Source organism: Tauraco erythrolophus, chromosome 16 (genome assembly GCF_009769465.1).
Source record: "Tauraco erythrolophus isolate bTauEry1 chromosome 16, bTauEry1.pri, whole genome shotgun sequence".
Classification (NCBI taxonomy): domain Eukaryota; kingdom Metazoa; phylum Chordata; class Aves; order Musophagiformes; family Musophagidae; genus Tauraco; species Tauraco erythrolophus.
This window is the reverse complement of record NC_141480.1, coordinates 12,830,993-12,853,859: the sequence shown is the minus strand read 5'-3', so window position 1 is coordinate 12,853,859 and position 22,867 is coordinate 12,830,993. Positions and strand designations below refer to the sequence as shown.

At 42.7% G+C, this 22,867-nt stretch overlaps 1 protein-coding gene across 4 annotated transcripts in view; it reads right to left on the bottom strand.

Moving 5' to 3' along the window:
- Positions 1–10,147: 10,147 nt before the first annotated feature.
- Positions 10,148–22,867, bottom strand: part of TTC1 (tetratricopeptide repeat domain 1) — a 33,514-nt gene continuing 20,794 nt past the window's right edge. For all 4 annotated transcript variants that reach the window (XM_086621514.1, XM_086621517.1, XM_086621515.1 and 1 more), the window contains exons 7-8: positions 18,825–18,879; positions 10,148–10,857 (exon numbers count right to left, since the gene is read on the bottom strand). In XM_086621514.1, the coding sequence (XP_086477640.1) occupies positions 10,724–10,857; positions 18,825–18,879 (189 nt within the window). In that variant the 3' untranslated portion in view covers positions 10,148–10,723. The remainder of the gene's footprint in view (positions 10,858–18,824; positions 18,880–22,867) is intronic.

Sequence of the window (22,867 nt, the reverse complement as noted above, 5' to 3'; positions counted from 1 at the left end):
AATCCTGCTGAAATCTAATTGCTCACTAATGGCTTTTCCTTTGTGACATTGTGTTGGTAGCGTCTCGCTGTGGGAGTCTGCTGGATTTGCTGCGTGACTGTGAAGCCCACAAGAGAGGTTAGCCAGACAGATTTCAGAGTTCTGCAATTACTCCATTGATTAATCTTCACTCCAGTAGTTCGGTGACAAAAGTATAAAAGTAACCCAACCTTCAGCGATGAAGCCAGTCCTACACAATGCCGCTCAGTAATAGTGTTTACTGCTGCCCTGAAGCATCAAAAGGGTGATACTTAATGAGGGCAAAAGTGCACGGAGCAGCTGCTCGCTGCAGCTCCTGGCGCAGGAGGGTTTTGTGATGGCTTGCCAGCTAAAACACGAGGGATCGCTGCAGAGAAATGAGATTGCTTTTAGGGTGAGGCCAATGGGCAGATTTCTTAAGGAAATCGGGCAGATGAGTAAAGGGAGATGATGTGGTAAATTCAGACGCTGTCACATACGCATTGTTCTTCAGCATTACGTGGTGAGGGGCACAGCGTGAGGGTGGCAGCAGCCACCTGCCTGGAGCCTCCTCTGTGGTTAGGGAAATCACACAAGGGATACTCTCACGTTACCTTTGTGCTCCCTGGGCTGCTGAGATTTGCACGGCCAGGTCCTTCTCGTGCTTTTGCACTTTCTGGAAAGCTGGGAGTGCCACCAGGCTGGAACGATTCTCTGGCGTGAGGTGTGGTTGTGTGTTGCGAGGAGCAGACAACGGTTTCAAAACCTGAGCCGTTTTGAAAAGCAGCTCATCCCTCCGCTCAGCCAAAGGCGAAGGGATGTTCAAACGGCCAAACGCCAACCCTCATGCAAAGAGACCGTCAGCGGCGCGGCGCAGCGGTACCAGCAGGCACTGAGCGACTGCTGGGGCAGGAACAACCCATGTGCATACGGCCTCGCTCTCAACTGCCGCTCAGTCATTTTTTTTCTCTCGCTCACTTGTCCTTGCTCAAGTCAGTGTGGGTGGATTTGTCATTCTCTCTATTCCTGCAGGGAGGGCGAGTGGAAGCAGTGCGTGGTGAGCTTCAGCACGTGCTGGGTGGCAGGAGGAAAAGGTTCACATCGTTTGCTGGTTCATACAGTGCTGGCAGCTGGTTTTTATTCGCATTTTGTAGCCTGCTGTTATGGTTCTGCTCCTGCTTTTCCCTTGAGTGTTTCTGTCATCTTTGTTTTCACTCCCTTGCTGAAGGTTTGGAGCACAAGTCACGGGCACTCTGCCTGGGCAGGCTGGACACCCCTGTGGATGTTTTTGGGATGTTCTGAATTTGGGGTAAATATTCAAAGCCCAGGAGGAGTAGTTCTAGTTTTGAAACCCAGATTTTCATCTAAGAGCTCCACGTCTTAAGAGCTTAGGGCCTGGAATTTCCAACTGTGGTTGTCTTGGTCATTAAATATTAAACTGAGGCTGTTCCTGCTGGAGGGCTCATTCAAACATTGAGGCGCTCTGAGCTACCAGAAGAAGGGGCTGAGGCCTCAAGTGTAAAAGGATGAATACTGGACCGTGCTGAATATAAGATCCCAGAAAAACAAATGCTGTTCAGATGGATATGGATAATCCTTTCATGATTCACTCAGTTTGCTCTGTTTGCCTTTAAAAGGACAGCATTGCAAATGAGCTGTGAGAACAGGGGCTGGGGTAGCCGTGCTTTGGACACCTTCTCCTTAATACTGAAAAATCATATCAGAAGCTGTCGGTTGCATTTTGGCTTAGTAAACTTGCTGCTGGCTGCAAGTTCCGTGGCCTCAGCTGTATTTGAGCTTGGAGCAGGGACACAAAAGTACATTAGGACACAGAGAGAATTGTCGCTTCAAGGGCAGGCAGGAGCTGTAGCCATAGGCAGTAAATCTGTCAGCTTCCAGCCTCCCCCTTTCCCAAAGTTTCCAAATACTGCAATTTTTCCTTCCTCGGGTAGAAAAGTGCCCCATGATGGAGCACCACAGCCAAACGAGCTAATGGAAACATGTCTGACTTCACCGAGACAGAGGAAGATGCACTTGTGAGAAGCTGTGCTCAAATGCAATTAGGCAAGCAGAGCCCACAGCCCCGCGGCCTCTCCAGGGACCCGTTTTATCGCTTGGCACTTGCCAGCACCGCTCCAGGAATACATTTAGGAAGCTATTCCAGAAGCTACTGCCTAGACTAGCTAATACCATTTCCCTCCTCTTCCTGACATCCCACTTCACCAGCGTGACAGTCTGCAGGGAGGGTGTTGTCGGGAGCACCTCCCGCACCACCGTGCTGGGGCTGTGCCAGGGATGGGCAGCATTTCACATGCCAGAGTGAGAAACGAACAGCAAAAACCTGCCCAACAATGTGTGTTTATCCCAGATGAACGGGCACGACTAACGCCTGGGCGCTGAGTTGTGTTTACTGGGGCTGGTGCAGGGTCAGGTTCTCGGTCGGCAGCCACGGGGGATCCGTGCACCCAGAGACCAGCACCCACCCAGTCGCTGCAGAGAGCTGGCGATGTGGAACAGGCAGGACTGGGAGCCAGGACCGGAGTATCAGTCTCAGTTGGGCAAGGAAAGGCAAACCTATTTCTGCCACATCCCGTTAAGGAATACTGGCTTTGTAAACCGTCTTCTCGAGAGCCGGCGGATGAGAAACGTGCAGGTCCGGGGATTCCAGGCTGGAGTCGCAGCTGCAGATGATGAGGTTTCCAACTGGGGGGATTACCACTGAACACGCACAATCGAAAAAATGTGGTTTATTTTAGTTTTCAGTTGGTTTAGGAGCCTTAATCTATAAAGGACTTTGCTTTGTCAGGGTAGACTGTAATGACTCTGGCTTAATGCCACAGCAGCCGAGGGCCTGACGATTTACGGTGCCTCGGCAGACAAACGTGCTAACCAGAGCCTCTGCTGATAAAAGATACTCCCCAGCAATTACATCCTTTTGAGCAGGAGGCTGCACAGGTTCAAAAAAAAAAAAAGTTGCTGAACAAGAAAATGCTGGGATTCTTCCAAACAGGGAAAGCTTGTGAATGAGCAACATATTAACGCTGCACATTAAATGCGCCCCTACACATCTTTACCTACTGTTAAAAAGAGGCGGCACTTGGATATAATTGGTTCTTGGCTGCAGCAGCCGGCAGCAGAGCTTGGCTGTTGCAATAATCCCTTGGGAACAACACAGCTAATTAAAGCCCAGGAACTGATGACCAACAGCTTCTCCTTTCTCTCCAGCTATGTCTGTGCTAATCAGAGGTAGGCAGATCTCAGGGAAGTTTTGTGCTGAAATGGGCTAATCAAGGAAGGAAGGATTCTGCTTCAAAGCTTGGTGCTTTATCAAGTCCTAAGTATCCCAACGTGATGAGCTGAGAGAGGTTTCAGATCCCTGCTTACCAGCTGGGTGGGGGGGGATCGGCAGTGCTGGGCTCACGGTAAGTCATGGGCACGGCCTACGTCAGTCCCATGGCCTCTTCTGAACTCCAGAGTATTTGTTGCCTCCTGCTGCCTCACTCAGGGCTGGTGTTTTGGGAGCCAGATCTTACGATGTGAATGGAGAGCTTCTTTTTTCTTTTAAGCGATGCTAAATCCCCCAAAGCTTTGTGGTTGAGGGAACTACAGGTGTTCAGCTCCTTTGAAGGCCAAGCCTTGGGACTCTTGCAGTCAGAATCCAGAATTAGCTGGAAAAACCTGCTTTTGCCCAAGCAGCCTTTCCCAGAAGCACTGCGCTCCCGGGGGTTTGGCAGAGCCTGTGTGGGTCAAGGTACCAGTTTTATGCCCTTCGAGTGTGCTGTGCAAGATGAACTTATCTTGCGGACCTGATTTTACTCTTTTCCTAGGAGAAACTGGTGGACTTTGTTTTGGCAGTTACTCCTGATTTGCAACAGGCTGGGCTGTCTGTGTTTTATAGCACCTGCCTCAGAGCTGGGCACTCCGGTGATGCCAGTTAATGTCAGGCAGCTGTGCCGGACACGGTGCAGCTGGGCTGCCACTGCGTGCAGTGGCTGTGGTCTGACGGTCACAAGTGGGCTAAAGGGGTAGTTTGTTGTTTGGTGGAGCTGGGTTTGTTTGCTAGTGGAGGCACAGGTCCTAGAGGGGCCCTGGGGGAAGGAGGAGAAGCGAGAGGTGGGCCAGCACCTGCTGCCCGGGACTGGTGGCAGTGGAGCAGTAGGGTGTGCAGCCAGCACGGCCCCGGCAGGACGGCAGCCACAGCTGAGGGAGCCCACCCGAGTTTGTGGGGTAATGCCGGGGGTCGAGGGGAGGCGAGAGCAGAGTGTGCAGAGGTGGGCAGCAGCACAGGGGCAGAGGGACAAGTCCAGCACATCTCCTCATCGAGACACCGAAAGGCAAGACCAGGCGGGAAGGAGCAGGGTGGTGGTAGGAAGAGGGGACGACGGGGCCTTGCACGCGGCCAAGGGCAGAAAGAGCCAAAAGCAAAAGGGTATCCACTGCGTGGTAACAGAAATAACCCTGGTTTGTTCTCTGCCAACTTGGTCGTGATGCTCTGTCGGGTTTGCCCGTGAGAGTACATGGCAAGATGTGGCAGGGTGAGTATTTCGGGGAGAGACCTTCTCAGGGCGTTCCACCTCCCACTGCAGCAGAGTGCTGTCAAATAAAACAAAGATTTTGACAAGGTTCGTGGAGCCCTCCTCTGTAGCTGGGTGGAAGTCTGTGCTTTGCTGAGGAGGCAGTGGGACAAGACTTTCCCAGGGGATAAGCGAGTGTTTGCTTTCTCAGGAACCCCTTGTACACACCTTAGAGCTTTGTGGAACACCCATTTCAGAAGCCCTGCTGGTTGGCCACCGCCGAGCACGGTGCTGCAAGGGCAGAACTGCGAGCTGCAGCTGGGTGGGTTATAGAGACCCAGCAAGGGTCTGCTGCCAGGGATAACCACGGCAAGGAGAACAGATTGAATTACTGAGTACAGGACTCTACAGAGACCCTGTAAAGTTATTTATAAAACCTCAGGGATTCTTCCAATCCCTTGAGTAAATAAAGACGGACACTGGAAATTGCTGTACTTCACTGCACGTTGTGGGTTTATGGCATGGAGAGTTCCATCTGGGGAAGGTCATCTTGAGTGGGCTGAGTCCTGCGTGCAAGCCCTGCTGGGGCAGCTCACCTGCTGCGTTTTTAGTAAATGAGGTTTTGTGCTAAAGCAGACACCCACTCTGAACTTTCTCTGTGTCCAGGTTTGATTCAGGAGGTGGAGCCGGCTTAAGTGGCGGCAGAGAAGCGGAGGGTGAAGATGGCTCTCTTGGGTATCCTGCTCCCATCACGCATGAAGAAGAAGAGGTAGAGGTAACAAAAGTGATATAACCTGAAATTTAGTGTTGTAAATAACTCCTACTGAACTATCAGAGAGCACATAGAGCTTTCTAGTTCCTCATTCTTACTCCTAATGTTCCTGTACAGTAAGAACATTTGCACAGCCTCACAAATAAGGAAAAAATAATGATATAAGCCTTAGAATATGGTAATGTAGGGGAATGACTTAAATGACTGTACTGGCAATTACTGGATATTACCTATTCAGGAAGGGTAGAGTAAGTAGAGGAAGAATCAGCAGCAATTTTAAATACTGTGACTAAAACGGCTACCGAGCACATATCAATGAGCTCAGGAAACAGGACTAGTGGGCCCACCAGAAAACAGATGAGCTGCTTTTCAAGTGCCCTTGTAATGAAAAGATAAACTGCTGGAGATATACTGAGCATTCTGTTTCCCAAAATTACTTCTCAAAGGGCTTTCTCATATGAGATCCTGGATATGTTACTTTGAGCCATATTATAATGTCTAGAGACAAAAATCAGTGTCCTGGAAGTAGGTGGTTACAGATCAACAGAGTCTGGATTTACTCACAGATCTATGCACATCTACCCACTTACAAATGCATAAATTTTTTCCATTTCTACCCCTGCTTTAAAAAAACCCTAAAACTAGAAGGAAAAATTGGGTAAACTTGACTAGAAATAAGAAAATGAAAAAGAAAAATGTAAATTTCTAAGATGCTAGGCAAAAGAAATGTAAAATCTTTTAAAAGCTACAAAATTATGTAATCTGTGGCTATACGGCCAGGAGGTTCAACAGTGATACCAAGGCAGCAATTAAAACGTAAAACCAATGCATATGGGAAGACAAAATGGGTCGTTGCTATAAACTTGATGTAAGAGAATACAATCTTGGTAAGGAAAGCTTAAAAAAGGCATGACTAACAAAGATAAGGATGATCCTAAGAGATTAAAATTTCTCTTGTAACAAAAGCAGTGCTCGGAATGTGGGGGCGGCCTGTTGCAGACCTTAAAAGTGCTGGGGTTGGGTATTTCTCCATTTAAAGCAGGTGGGGTGAGGTATTTCTGTTAGCACCCAGGCAGAGCTAACAGGACTGAGAAGCAGCCCAGGTATTTCACCTAAAACACCCAACTGCTCACCCACTTTGCCTTTAGCGTGTGCTGGATAGAGAGACAGGTCGGTGGAGCAGCAGAGGGCAAAGATGCCAACCCAGGTACGTATAGGCTGGTTAATCGGAGATCAGGGATAGGAATCTGAAAGCAGGATAAGAAATCCATTAATGAAGAATTAAAGGCACACATGCAGTTAAAATCCATCAGAAATAGACCTTGTCATTCAACCAGGCTTAGTAAATCTAATCATGAGGATGCACCACTTGGCATGGCACTCTGCAGTACAGGCAATACTTATGGATAACTGTCTATAACATAAACGAAACGATGTACATGTGCAGTAAGATTGTCTCCCTGACAGACCCCAAAGTTTGCCACTGTCCTTTGAAAGGGGATGTTTCCTGTGAGATTCTGCTCGAATCGCTGCTAGACCTTGTACCATCTGACACTTCCATCAGTGACTGAGAAGCAAATCTAGCATCACTCCTGAAAAAGCTGGTAAGCAACAACGCGGTGGGGAAAACACACAGAACAACACATATTGCTCCGTAAGCCAGGCCTGCCGAACGCGTGACTTAATTTAGCGTTTAGCTGCCTTAACACAAGGAAGAAAACGTTGTTCACAGCTGCAGGAAAGGGGAGTCTCTATCTCAGCTATCCCAGAAAAGGCTGAGGGGAGGTCTAAAACTTAGCACATCTGTCGCCAAAAGGGTTAAGACAGTCTTTGAGGGTATAAACAGGGAAGAAGAATGTCCTGCCTGCTGTATAGAGTCAAAGGGAGATAAACCTCAGTGTCAGTTCTGATGTCAAAAAAAGGAAGGTCTGAGACACAAACATTCTGGAAATCTTGGAGAAAGTTCTTTGTAGGGAGAGACCTAAAGCAGCCCTGTCTTTTCAGCTTATGGAGAAGACCAACAGGCTCCTTCATTACTGTGCAAAGATGTTGAGGGAGAAATGGCCAGGTACTAAAAGGTTTTTCATTTTGCAGGCAGAGCACGAAGGAACAAAGGCTGGGAGCTGAGGAGAGACAACCCGAAGTGGAAAAAAGGCACATGCTTGTTACAATAGGGGTGAGTAACTACTGGAACAAATTAGTGAGGAACTTGTTGGTTTAAGAGCACTTCTATTTAAAAGATTATGTTTCATAAAACATTTTTTTCCTATTAGAGGTTGTAAGCCCAACACATCTGACTCAGAACACCCTGGCACTGTGGTGGAACTGTGGCCAATTACACCAGGAGGAAGTACCAATTACCCTTCTGGCAGCAGCTGTGATGACTATTTAGACATTAAAAAAAAAAATCCCTTAAAAAGTAAAATAAATGCAATTGTTCAGGATTTGGACAATGCAAAAGGACTTGTTTCGGGCAATTAATTGGAATTTTACCTAGGCAAGATCTTGCTGTAATGGCAGATACACATTTCAGCGGTTCCTGGTTTAGCTGGAGAATGGCACTTCGAGTAGGTATGACCTATAGATTTGAGTCCTCAGTAATGGTGTGCCCGATTTCCAGTGGCACTAACCTGCCCGTTTCACACAGTGCCATTACATTACAAACACAGCACATCAGCTGCAATCCTTCAGCTTCATTTGTTCTTTCCTTCGTTTTTAAACTACAGGTACACATCAGGCACCTATCAGGCAAGTTGCACGCTTATTTGATTTTGTGCTTGCACTGCAGGTAGATAACTTCAAATGTTTTGTTGTGCTTTTCTTTTCCAGAATAAGTTAACCAGCCTCCACCCAAGAAGGTATATTTCCAGCCCTCTGGCCCTTTTTGTGAAGCAGGAACAGAATGGAAAGAAGAAAATTTGTCACTGAACTCGTTTGTAAGAGAAGTAGCAGGTTGCTAAAATCCACTGCTTGTAACTTTGCACAACAGCCATACACTGGTAAACAATAAACACAGTGTGTGTAAAGATAGCAATTAATTGGTCACAACAAAGATGTATCTATAAAATTTAAAGTATCCATAGTTGGTTCAAAGTGGTTCCATTTATGTATGTTCTGAGGGTGCCCATACAGGTTGCAGGTGAGTGAAACCCAGGGCACAGACCCAACGCGCTCCGCATGCAGCGATGCAGGACGGGTGCCAACGCTGGTGAACGAGACAAAAGCCTGGACGAAGCCCTGTCCCCACCCTTCAGCCCAGTTACCTACTGTAACTCCAGAGTCAGCGGACTGCCTGGATGCAGGTGCAGGCAGATCGTACTGCTTCCAGGGCCAGCCGCTTTTTCCTCTTCCAGGCAGCACGGGGCCTGCAACAGCAGGAACAGACATCTCTGCCCATCCCGTGCTCAACCAGGAGCCCCAGGGAAGCATGATTCAGACATACCCGAGTGCCTCAGTTTGGGCACGAGCCGAGCTTACCAGCTTCAGCCCAGCACTGGCTCTGCCCAGGGCTCCTCTGAAGCAGCTTGGACACCTTCGCTCCATAGCGTTCCGGGTTTCAGGAAGGATTATTAACTTTTATACCAGTCCTGACACCCTGCCCCACCCAGTAAGCCTTCCCTGACTCTGAAGAGCTCAGTTCAGAAAGCAGAGTGGTTTTACAGCTCATCAGCCCATCTGGACCTGCACAGCCTCTTGGGTGTGAGCACACTCTTCTCCCAGCATGTTCCCTTGTACCCATAAGTGCAGGCCCATGCCTGGATACCGGAGTCTGACACACCCAGCCTCTGCCTGGTAAATCCTGCTCCCACCACTGCAGCACTGTGGCTGCTCCAAGGAGTAAAATCTTTCTTTAAAACCTCCCATCCACACACCCACCTCTTTGCCCAAACTTTATTAGGACAGAAACTGAAAAGGAAATTCAGCCTTGCACATAAGAAACTTTACTCCAGTAAAGCATGGCATGGTTACAGTTTCATAGAGGCTGTTTGCTATTATTTACTTAAGTAGTCTTTTAATTGTGCAAAAGATGTTAAAGGCTGCACAGGCCTCACTGTGAATTAGGGCTTCTCTCTTCTTTTGACAATGGCATTTTAATTCCCACAGACTTAATAACACTGATTGCAGATTGAGATTGCCTTTGTGGTTACCTGTTTGTAAGCTAACTAAAAATGCAGCAGGACAGAGTTAAAGAACAATCACACACCCTAGAACCTCCCAGCTGTAGAGCCAAAAAAATGAAAATAAAGCACCAAGAACACCTTAGCTTGAGAGACTATTCCTTTCAGGCATATTAGTATAAGGACTAGAACTTAAGTCCATAATTTCAGTCCTTAAGTACACACACAGAGACTTCCTGAAATACATTCATGATGACAACCAATAGCCAACAGACAGCTACCATGAATTATTTAAATCATGTATTGAAATCTGCATGGAGACAACGGCAAAATCTGCCTCCAATGTGAACATTTCAGCATTAACATAAAAACCAGTAAGTAGTAATTACATAAGACACCCCTTTTCCAAAATCTGAATGAACTACTTCAACAGCACCTATCTATCTAAATACTTCAATCTTCAAGGTCTAGTACAGCATGAAGATCTTTTGCAATCAACTTTAATATCACCTATTTGTTTGCCATTATGGGGGGTGGGTGTGTCTGTATATATATATGTACACATATAAAAATATATATACACAGGCATGAAGTTTCCTTGTTGCCTTCAGAAAAATTAATGAAAAGTAAACAAACTGTGGAGTAAGGGTGGCCTGAGGTTCATTTACTGATACAGCTATAAGCAAGACAAAAAAATCAAATGCTTCAAATTAATGTCTTGCGAGTTATGTTATTTGTGGGTGGCTATAAGTGCTTTTAACAATACCATCATGGGAAGGACTCGAATAAGGCAAGAACTTCACAAACCAAACCAACAGAAATACCAAGCCTTTATTACAAAGAAAAACTATTCCACAGAAGAAGTTGGCTTACTTCCATGCATGCTGTCAGTCATATCCACCTGCTGAGTGTGGAGAAGTGCTTCTGCTAGATTCATTAATTCCCCAAGACACCATTAGGCTTTGTTCTTGGCTACAGGTGCGTGAGCACTTTGATTCAACTGAATTGCTTGCTAGAATTTTGTTGGCAGCATTGAATGGGCCAAAATAATGAACCTGACTGTTGGGTAAGACAAACACTGCAAGGGAAGAAAAAAAAAAATTTAAAAAAAAATCACACACTGGACAGTTATCACTAAGATAAGTGAAATGACTTGCTTTACATCCACACTGTAAGTAATTTCACAAGCAGGGAAATGAATATGCGCTTGGCTCTTATCTTCACTTGGGGAGTGTGAAGAATGTTTGCTGAATCCTTTTACTGGTACGCACAAGCACACGGTCAGGAAGCCTGAAAGCCAGTAGAACTAGATTGAATTCATGTTATCTATTGTTGTTTGGATTTTGAACAAAATTGATGGAGTATGAACCAGTTGATGAATCCTGTTTTATCTGGAAATTTTCTGTTGACAGGCCGAAGGGGCGGAGAACCAAATTCCCAAGATCCTTCAGTTTGCCTACAATGAAAAGGAGAGATAACACGTTAAGTATTAAGCAGAGGGAAAACTCCCATTGAATTATGCCCAACTACACAGTCCAGCTCTACGAATTTATCTACTGATTTAAGGTAAATGCTGTAGAAATCTCTGCAGTTTGTTGAATATTTAGGCTCTAAACATGAATTTAGAAAAATCCCGATTGTGATGTAGCTACTGTCAACTTTGAGGCTGAAAACAGATCACCACGCTGGTTCTGAACAGTTTGTCAGGCAGCCCTGATGAAGAGCCAGTGGCCGCAGAGAGTCATGGCTATGTGGTTATAGCTATCCAGAAGCACCTTATTTATTTCCTCAGTTACAAGCTCCTGAGACACGAGAGTTTAACAGCTCACAGCAAAGCACTGGCCTCCCCTCTACTTACATTTGGATATAATGCTGATAGAAAATTGAATTTTGGCAGCTAACACAAAGGTTTCAGTTCTGGTAATTTTTGATGCAGCCACAGCTCTATAAACAACCGAGAATATTTTTGCTGCCCAGTCTCCTAGGCTACTGAAAGACACAATGAACACTAAAGTTCAAACTGCTCATTTGTAATTATTAAGAATCTCTTTCTAAATCTGTATAATATACAGAAAAATCAAACAAACTAATCCTTGCAACTGTGTTTGCACCTGCAAACTAAGCAGTTCTGTCTGAAGCATACAACTTTACAGCCATTTTGCCTGCAAAAAACCTCAGCATGATGTCATGTGACGTGACATCATTAACTCACTTGCAAAACTACAGTTCTCCAGGACCAACTTATCACTGCTAAGAGCTAGAGCTCTAATAGCAACTATTATTTAACAAGCATTGTTAAATATACATAGGATATGACAGTTAACAAAATCTAAAGGCTTCTATCAATCATTCATCTTCTAGAGTCAGAAAGCATGTATCTTGCTACCATCTAGAAAAGGGGAAGGGCAACAAAAGGACATCCTTTTAAAAAAAAAAAATCCTATCTATGATGAGATAGATAAAATGCATAAAATTAAACAAGAAGCAGAGGTAAGAACTTCAATGTTGGCTAAACACAAGCTAACTGAACCCCTGGCATGACAAGACAAAGGAGGAAAAAGTTTCAGTTTTTGAAGAAAAACATTATTTTCTGCCTGGCTTCAATGCAGAATTGTAGACTTAATTTCCCAAAGAACAGACAGAAGTTTGGACAAGTTGAAGCCTACCTTAGGTTTGCATCCACAGGCTACACACCACCTCTAAAAAAGCCTTCTACCTTTACTAGATTCTTCAGGGCAATGGATTGTGTTTTGCTGGGAGTTTTGTGCGTGCACACGGTGGGGAAAAAGCGACAATAGCTGGCACGCAGGAATTCCAGCTGAGCAACTGAAGCAGGGACAGTCATGTAACTGAAACGGGCAAATGCCACACCTATTCCTCCTTGCATGTGTGCGCTTTCAACAAGCCATCTTATGTCACCAGACACATCTCTGTTATTCCAGTTATCTTCACTTGGATTTCTATTCCTAAACTAACAGAGTAGAATCTACCCACAAAATCATACCAACACTTATCATTTAGTTTCTTTGCTTTTCCCAAGTTCTTTTGGGAAAAGTCTGAAACGCTGTTTCTGCCCAGCAGGGCAATCATCAGCACTGATGTGAAGTAAGCTTCCTCACCAGCCAGAACTTAGTTCAGGCTTTGCTGCTGAGCCATGTTGAGGCAGTGGCTTCACAGCAGTGATAAACAGAAACATCAGCAGCAAAGCCCTGTGCAAGTTCTTTACAGAAAGAGACAAGCAGTATTTATGTTGCACAAATGGAATACAAACAGAGCAAGAGATTTGCTTTGCATGACACTGCAGGCCTGTGGCCCTGCTCAAAACAGAAATTGTATCCAATCCTGAACTTATCCCATGGAAGTATGCCCCTCATCTCTTACAATCTGGCAACGCTTCAAGACAGGTTAAACACCATCACCATAAACCAAAATATGCTATTTTTTTCAAAATCACATTTCCAAGATTTAATTGGGGCAGGGGAGCTTTTTTGAACACATTTACAGAAAATATAAAAATAAACAATACCTGTGGAAAAATGTAAACATTTATTCTAAGGAACAACTCAGTCCTGCATAAAGAACCTAACAGCATTACTATGGTACTCCTACACATGCCACAGTACTTAAGATCTTGCATCAAATTGCTGGTTCACAACTGGGTATCTTTCAGACATTTTTGTAATTATTTTAAAGCAATATTGTTCATGGAAATTCATAGGCTTACACAGGAAAAAAAAGACCACCTTAGCCTACCAAAGCAGCTAGTTGGTAAAGATAGAATTTTTTCTTCAATTTGATTTTTTTCTCTGTGTGGTTTAACACATGAGGTGGTTGAGTGATCTGGCCAAAGTAATTCCAGAGAGTGGCTCAGCTAGGATTAGCTTCTTTGTACTGGTGGTGGTTGCTCTTTTTAAGTTACACCCTGTTTAAGCTAAGTTAACTATTAAGTTCATAATTTTATACTGCATCTTAAAAGCATTTCGGTTATAAAACTATAAAGTTGTTCACAGCATCTGTATGACTGGGATGAATAGTTGCTATTGTACTTGTAGACAAACATTTGGTCATTGCTTAGCCTCAGGTTTGGGGTGAGAAGTGTCTTTGTCTACTGGTGGAAGAATCCTGTCATAGTCTGGCATTGCTGGTCAGTTGTAAACAGTTCACAAGTTACACAGGCACTGCAGCTGGCTCAGGAGCAGGCAGAGGAGTTTGCCTGTTTCAGGAAACCGTGAAAGGTCCTTTCTAATCGGAGTTAGTACGATGGCTCTCTTCCGGTCGTACTAGAGCCAATAAACACGACACAACTGCCTTGGTATTCTTGCTTGTACCAGGCCACCTCCTTGGGAGATGCTGAAGGCCATATGATGTATTTAATACTTTGCTCTTCATGTCACTGTATTTAAAACAATACAGTCATAGGTCACCTTCCTGTTCTGTCACTTAAATCCACATACAGCAATGCCTTTTGGTGCAGCCACGTTTAATAAATTGTTAACGAAGCAGCGAAGCAGAAGAAAGCCTTGCCTTTTCCGGGAACTCAAGCCCAAAGCACTGTTCCTGCTGTCTTGGCGCACATAAACCCATCATTGTAGGAAAGCACTACTTCCTCCTCCCCCACTCTCCTTTCATCCCTAAATTAAGATCTGTAGTTAAGTCCAACCTCCCCCTCCCCCCAAAGAAAAGCTCTCTTAAAACAGAGACTGTGCTTGAAGGAAGGAAAAGGCATGTGGAGCTGTGACTCAGCTGCAAAGAGTTCTCAGCAATCAAACACTCACTTGTCCCCGAGCAGGGTCACATTCTCCTCTCCCAGAATGTATTTTCACAGATCTTGTGCTTTATATTTTAGAGAGCCTATGTCTACTTTTCACCTGGAAATCCAGCATGAACATTCAGAGGTTAACAAGAAAACTGACTGGTAAAAATCAAGTTAGGGCTCAGAAGTCTGTGATTCATCACTCACCTAAACTGCAATTTAACATCCTGCTGCAAAAGGCAGATGCACAAAAAGATTTCTCACAATCTACATTAAGATGTAACGGCCAAAATTAATTGCTATTCAGTCTTTCTGGAAGTAATTCTAGTATAGTTGCTAGTGTTAATGTAGTGTCTGGAAGTTGAAAAGCTAGATATTGTTTGTGTTAAGAATTTTTTTTGAGAAAAGCTTCCTGATGAGGTCTCATCTTTGTATAACTTTCTGTATTACCAACATTTCTTAAGCAATTAAAAGATAAGACAAATCCTTTTCCCTTCCCTAAATGGTGAGGACTGATCTAAAAGTAACTGTATATTAACTCGGGTTTGAACTATTTAAAGTGACCTCCCTATATACAGTATTGGAGTTTAGCAGATCAGTTGCAAATAGAACATACCCTTCAGAATAAAAAACAAACAAACAAAAAACCACCTCAAAAAACCCACACAAAGAAACCAAAGTAATTCTTTAGGGACTAAGCCTAATAAATATCTTTGCTGATCTCAAGCAGCTGGAAAAATTTCTTATTGGCAGAAAGGCCCAGGTGATGTGCTCTGATAGGCCTTCCCATTAATCACATTGATAATCAAGTACACACTGTTTTCTGGAATGCACTCATTTATAACTGAAGCTGAAGTCCCAATAGTTTTTAATCAGATTTGGTGAACTCTGTGTGTATCTGTGGGTTACACATTTTTTTTTATATCCAATATACTTGGCTCCCCTGTAGCCATGCAGAAAACTGTATTGCTGTCACAGCCCCCCCACTGCCAAACCTTGCTAAAACTACTCCAAACTTCCCCTCTTCTCACACCCTCTCCCCCAAGGAGCTGGTCCTAGTTATCTCAACAGTTACAGTTTCTCTAAACAAGGTTAGCTTGTTGCACAACAGCTGGAACTCTTTGGCTTTAAAGTCAGAAGAGAAATAAAAAACCCCACAGAAAATGGTCAGTAGATGTTCACCTCCTGGGCGATTACTAAGGCAGAGGACGCTCATGTTACGGAAGTATAAAGGGAAAGAGCCTCATGGATGTAAAAGCTGCTTTCGAAGTGTGCTATAAGTTAAGCCTTCCTTAATGTGACTCAGAGGTTAGTTCCTACTGAGCAAACTTCAGGGACAAGTGGCAGCATTAACGTGCAAAGGCTGAATGGAAAATAGGAAAATAATCGAAATACAAATGCAAGCTTTGGAAAAGTTAGACCCTTGCAGAACACATAGCAGAAATGGACTTGGTTTGGCAACAAAACATGCTTTTTTCTAGTGACATCAACTTCAATCACATGCACTACCACTTGCACACAAGAATTCATAGTTAGGTAGTCTGGAAGAAAAATCCAGCGAAGAATGTGTACTCTGATTTATTTACACTCAATCACTTAAGAAGTGGTTTCAGCTCCTGACAAACTACGTGGTAATGAGCTGTAACCCTGGAAAACAGGAAACATGCTTGGGGAAAGAGGAAGATGCACTCCATTTATTTTGGTTTGTTTGTACACAGCTCCAGTTTTCATGACAGTGTTAGTTAGCTGGGTAGACCAGGACTTAGTTTTAGTTGAAAGAATAAAAGCCTAGAAAACCAACATTACTGGCTGATTTATTCACTAAATTAAGAATTCAGTTCAATATCCTAACTTCAAAGGAGCCAAAGCATGAACTGTGACATTTTTTCTAAAGATTTTGTTGGTGATTCATTTAAGTGTAGTGGCAGTGCTCCTGGCCCAGGCCTAGCCTGGAACTACTAGGATGCATCTGACTTGCTCTCCTAGAACCAAAAAATCTGGGGTACAACCCAGACACCTGAGCTGACTCCCCTGTGAGAAAGCAAGAATGAATCCTTGCACATCTGGCACCGTTTAACCAGCAGTCAGATAATCTCCTAACAGATTACCACAAGCAGTTCTCTATTCTGACACAGTACTCCATTGGTAAATAGCATTAACAAAGTTCTTGGAAAAGCAAAGTTGAAATAGCTTAAAACAAATACATTGTACAAGAAAAACAATCCAAAGAAATCTCTTAACTGCCACACTGTATCAAGTTTGTCATCTTTCACTCCTTCCAGAACTCCCATCTAACCCCCCTTCTTCAATTGTCAGGGTTCTTCCTTGACCTTGGACAGACCAGCAGTATTTTGTAAACCTTGCAAAGTATTTCCTTTCCAAACCTCCATTGTTAGGTCTATGACGTCACTGCTATTTCTCTTACCAAAAAGATGCAGGGAATTTTGTAACATTTAAAAAAATTAGTTCGGTTACTGCCCATATTCCTAACTTAATTTCAAGTGTTCTATTGAAAGAATGCAGTAGAGAAAAAAATCCTCTATTTGTGTTACACTAGTGACCACAAGCAGTGCTAAGAACAGAGGATCACCTGCCCGACTGACGCCATGTAGTTTTAACGTGTGACAATTTACATGAATCCTGTCACATGCAAAAGTTGTGGAGGAACACAGGGTTATATGCTGTACTATCCCAACTCTTAGTCTAATTTTCCTGGCTTTTCACCAGCAAATATCAGTGTATCTCCTTGTACGTATGTAACGTCATTGAGAAGGGATTCCTTTCTCGAGAATCCCAATATACAAAAAGACCAGTTCAGTTCCGAAATCCTAACTGCCATTGCATTAACACTTTTTAAAAAGATCACATCTAGTCTGAAATCGAGGCAAAAATTAGTGGTATAGAACTAGGTGTGTAATGACAGTTTATAAAGCTGGATTGACTGTTTCAGTGTAGTCCCATGGGATTAGTGAGGCCTTTTAGACATTGGTAACAATGGTACAAAGGGAGAGTTCAGAAAAGATCAGGAATCGTTTTCACACTATTTTGTGTTAAAATCCATCCCGTGTCCTACAACTGGGCATGATACTTCTGGAGATTTTCTGCATCTGTCATTTATTTATAGCACTATCACACTTAGAACAAGCCATAAATAAAGAAGGCTAAGTACACTGGTGGAAACAGAATCTGATGATGTAAAGCTCTAGAAAGCCTCACTGCAACTTTACTAGGTCAAAACAAGTACAAAGCAAGAGCAAATCAGACTCCTTGCACAGAAACAAACAAAAAAAATAAAGTAGCAGCTTCAGCATAAGCCCTTGAAACAGGCTCTTCTTCCCAAATCTTTTAAGAATTTGTGTTACAGTATGCAAGACAGACTGAGTTTACTTAACCTGATTCTCTGCAGAACAGCAAAACATTGTCTTCCCCTTCCCATCCCAAACCCTCAAAGCCTACTCATCTTCAAATAGCATCTCATCTCCTGCTTGTCACACCTAGAATGAGTGAACAGATAACTACTGAAAGCTCTTTCTGAAACAGGGTAGGTATAGCTTGTTTCTCTTTATCTTATATTGTCATTTGTCCTTGCTCTTTTTCTCAACAGTACAAATGAAAAGATTATATAAAAATAAAAACTCATTTAAAAAAGCACTTATGTAGTGGTCTGAACCTGTAAGAATTAACAAATCCTGTTAACTAGGAGACAGTAGACAATGTTGACAGCAGTCTTTTTTTGGGCACGAGGTTGCCCCAATACTGTTAGGTTTAACCATAACACTGAGTCGTGCAAGGAACTGCTTTGTATGTAATGTTACACATGAAAACCAGTCTTGCTTGGAGAATCTTAAATTTAAGTAGTTATTCTTTTGAAATGCATCAATCCAGTTAAGATATTATGCAAGCAATAGCATATAACACGATGATGGGAGCACAGACATTCAAATGAGTTATATTAATTAAATTCTCTTTTCTACAAACAAGTAGAGTCAATAGTGTCCTTTGGTATAGAATTGTAAACAGTCAAGAGACAATGAGCTACACAGTTAGGAAAACCAGTTCCCCTCCTAGCAAGGTCCAGTGCCTGTTTGTAACACTAGGTAGGTCTAATTCCACCTCCAAACAAACAGAAATACTGAAATACTATAGAAATCAAGATAAATATGAAGACTTGGAGGTCTATACGTTGGAAGTGCTACAAAAAGAACCAAATTTGTTTCTTCAGACACAAGATCAAACGTGCTCAGTTACTGCAACTGGTTGACTTCTTTTACATGAAGGTTTAGTGAAAACCCTGTTTTATCCCTTTCATGGGAATGTTTCCTTTGAACGTTTACTTGCAGAGAGAAAGGGCAGAGCAGTTGGTCTGTTTCAAACCATTTTCCCTGCTTTTACACGCATCAATATTAAAGTGTTTTATAAGGTCTTGAGTATTCTTTCTTTAGATCTAACTAACAGCCTTTTCTGTATGGGAGAATTATTTGGCTAGAACTTACTGTAGGTGAAACCAAGCAACAGAGAACTATGAAAAAATCAGGAGTTTTGTTTAACACAGAACAAGTATTTCAAGATTTACCTTCTTTCAATTTTATACAGGAGATTCACTCATGCATTTTTATTTTTCTAGAAGACTATGAGGATTGTTATGCAAGTTATATGCACCCGCTACTTACCTAACATTTCTTTCTTTAATTTTTCATTCCGCTCTTCAATTTGTCTCGGTAATCGCTGTAGAGAGAGATAAAAATTGGAATCAGACCCATGCTTTCAGTACTACTGTAGGTTAAGCTAATGGAATTTTCATACACATACCCAGGATACACTGTTTATGGCTTACAAGGAATCCTTATGTCAAACCATACTTTCATCTTATTTTGGAAACCTGTAATTCATCCTATGCCATCAGTTCACATAAACAGTAAGTCGTAACATGTAAGTGCAGGTTTCATATAGAGATACATTTTTACTGCTGAAAACCAGGTCTGATCTGTTGGCTTAGAATTTTAACTGAAAAGCTTATGGAATTTCAAAGACTTACAATTAAAGTATATTTTAGCCCTATTTCCTCTGCTGCATGCATTGAATTGGTAAGAGAAGCCAGAGGAACTAAGCAAGCACAGCATTTGTCTTCTGAACACAAACACAGGTGTACTGAGGAACACATTCCTAAAGTCAGTTCTCAGTGGCATCACACTTCAGGGAAATCCGCACTGTGGAAACATGAAGATCTTCCAGATACAAATATTTTATCAGAAGATCACTGAATTAACTGTCTAGACTATGTCCTGAAGTTCATAACAAGCAGCATCTTAACACGCAGTATATCACATAGCTCTTAAGGAGGAGGGGGCATTATAAATGAGGGTCTTGATTTAGCAGCTCGTCAGGGGGAGGGAATTCCAGCAGTTCATCCTGAGCAACACACTCATCCATGTAACAGTTCCCAAACATGCTTTTTCTTTTCTCAGAACTGGCACCAGTGTTAAAATCTGTTGCACCATCACAAACAAACTTGCCACATGTTTCTAATGAGCATTATGTAACTGCATGGTCTGTGCATTCCTAGCGATGTGAGATTCCCATTTATGCCCAGAACAGCTGTGATTCATCTTCCATCCTAACACAGTACTGGTGTTTTGCTATTGGACTGCAATGATCCTTTTTAATTAGAACTTTATATTAATTTTAACCAAATTTACCATCATATCATTTAAATTTTGCATTTTCTATACATCAGTTAAATACAATATTAAACCAAAATATATTATGAATGATAGTTTTTATACATTTTTTTTCATATTTTTCAGAAGTGCTATTTCAAGCTTTTATACTATGCTTATTACTGCATAATTCTGGCAGTTCAACATTGCATAGTTGAACTGCCAGATAATTACATGCATAACTATGCTGTCTCTTCTTGTTGAGGTCATGGCAAATAAGACAAATCTGCTGTAATGGTGCTATAAGTAAATTAATTACAGTTACAGACTATAGTAACAGGTGTGGAATTCACTCCTGATACACTTCCCTTGTGATAATTGGCTTCTCAACATAGCTAAAGAATTCATTTCCTAATCTTGTTCCTTCCTGTCACTTACAGCTCTAGTCATCATGGATAGGTTTGTCATCCTGATATCATTGCCGCAGCACAATGAGAAATGGCCCATTGGCAAGGCTGCCTGGCCATTCCTCTCCACTGCAATGCAGGACACTGGTGAACACAAGCCAGTACGGCTTGTTTTCTACAGTGATGGGGAAGAGAGGTGGTATACCCCAGAAAAAAAAACAGAAAAACTAGTACTAAGGAATAGAATGCAGATACACATGGATGCCTAAGCTTAAAACCAGCCCAGGCCCAGCATCCCCACCAGTGAGCCAGATCTAATTAGCCCAGTCAGACCTCATCTGACTCCTGCTGACCCAGAGGGGCTTATTAAGTTGGGTGCAGATCTGGACCCAAGCTGCCTGCATCAAAACGTGTGGATATCCCCAGGCTCTAAATTCGGTTTGCATTGTGGCTGTGAGATTTGCTATCTCAGACGAGTCTGGCATATATAGCGTGCGTCTCTCACATTTGGACATTAGGCTTTGGCAGAAAATGAAGACAAATCCTTGATCTGAAACACATACTCCATGTTTTGTCTGTTTGAATACTACTATTCCAAAGACTCAGCATTTCTCACTCTAGAAATGTATTTGCAAAGTTAGTTACCTACAGAAAGGTGTTCATAAGGACAGCTATTTATCTGGTGTCTATGATACTTATCTCAAAGTACAGCTTCTTTTGGTAAATAAGTTTATCTGGCCTGCCAATCCCTCGAAAACTGTTGAAGCTAAAATTCACACAACACTGTTACGCACCTGCTAAAAACAAAACCTAAAGATTGAGGCCATATAAACAAACACATTCTGGGAAAGCATCAATAGGGATTATTTGACCACAAAACATTATAATTTCAAACTGTTTAATTTGGCACTGAAGATGTCAAAAGTAACTAAAGTGTATGACACTGGGATTCTAATCAAAACACTAGCTCTGTACTCCTCAAATATAAACAGTACTGAAATTTCAGAGCAGCTACTAAATCAGGAATCAAAGCGAAGAACTACTGTGTATTTAATATTTTTAAACTGTCATTAAACAAGATCATGACATTAAAGATCATTGCCTAAAGCAGTATGTGAAATATTTTCTATATACAGGAAGGAGAAAGATTTGCTTTAGCAGTGAAGGAAGCTACTTTGCAGATTCTCTTGATGCATCATTTTCATTACCAGTGAGGGGGAAAAAATGCTGCGAGATTTCTGCAAAGAGCAATGTGCTTTACCTACAATAAACAAAAGCTGCTCAGTCTCCTACATATTAGATGTGTTAACCACGTAGGTGGAGTCAACATTACAGCTGGAATTGTTGGGGTTTTTTTATTATGAAATTTAGATATTTATTATGACTATTTTAAGAAGTGTAAAACTAGCTGTTGGTATTTCCTTAACAATTTTTCAAGAGGGGAGTTTTAAGCTCCAGTCTCAAAAGATTGCTTCTACCCTGAAACTTGACAAGGAACAGGACCAACTCAGGGCAGAACATTCTAAATCCCACTGCAGTGTAAATAGAGGGTGTTTTGTACCAAGTGTTCTGCACCACATGTGAGCTTAAAGCCTCTGGCTAGTAAAATGAGGTCAAGGAGCAGAAGGTGTATGTAACAGTCAACCGCTGTACTTCCCAGCTACAAAAATCAAGAATAAATGACTGATCGTTCTAAAACATGCCTGAAAGATGGCCAGAAAGAACAGCAATACTGTTTATGATTCTCTTCTAGCCCAAATCTCCACTGGTTACTGAGCATGGGCTCTTTTGTGAGATTATTAGAGGCATACTCACCAAAAGAAATTCATGGTTTTGCAAGAGGTATAAAGGGCAGTATCTATACCTTCAGGGGGTTCCAATCAGCCAAAATATACATATTTTGAACTCCTCACCTTTTGTACCAGCCACTGATGATGTTCCCAGGTCTTAACCTGTGGAGTCCTGAATGGTGGTTCATAACAATGTCTGATCTTCACAGTTGTTCTTTGTACAATAAGCTGCTAAAACACACTCCTTATCCACCAACACTATTTACCAAGTAACTGGCTAAGTTACAACAAGCCTTACTCTGGAGCTGGTCTAATGCTAAAAGACTACAAGCTACAGAAACTAACTCCCACTCTCTCCTTCAGAAACATCAGCAGACTCTGGCTGAATTCCTTGATCAAATAAGCCATAGCCTCAGCTAGAAGACTATAAACAAGGCCAACACAAATACTCTTTTCTAGACTGTGATGGACCCATCACATTCGCTATCCATGCAGTAATGATGTTTGACAAGCTTGTCGTTTATCCAGCCATTGCCAAGAGCTAGGTGATAAAGTGCTCTCCTGCTCTCAACCAGATGCACGCAACAAGCATCAGGGGGTTGTTTCACAGTAAACTGACCTTGTCAGTAGGTGCTGCCAAAAGGGATGGCCCCATTTCCTGCACTGCCTTCACCACTTTTCTTTCTCACTAACATTTGCAGTAGGACTCGTCTGACTGCAAAAAGCCAAGGCAATGTAAAAGTATTTACTTTGGGGCTTTCTGATTGCTGGGTTTGTTTGGTTTTTTTTTTCCCTTATTTGTTGCTGTTTTTCCCTTTAGCAGTTAGTTATCTGCCAGACTCATCTACAGAACCAGCCA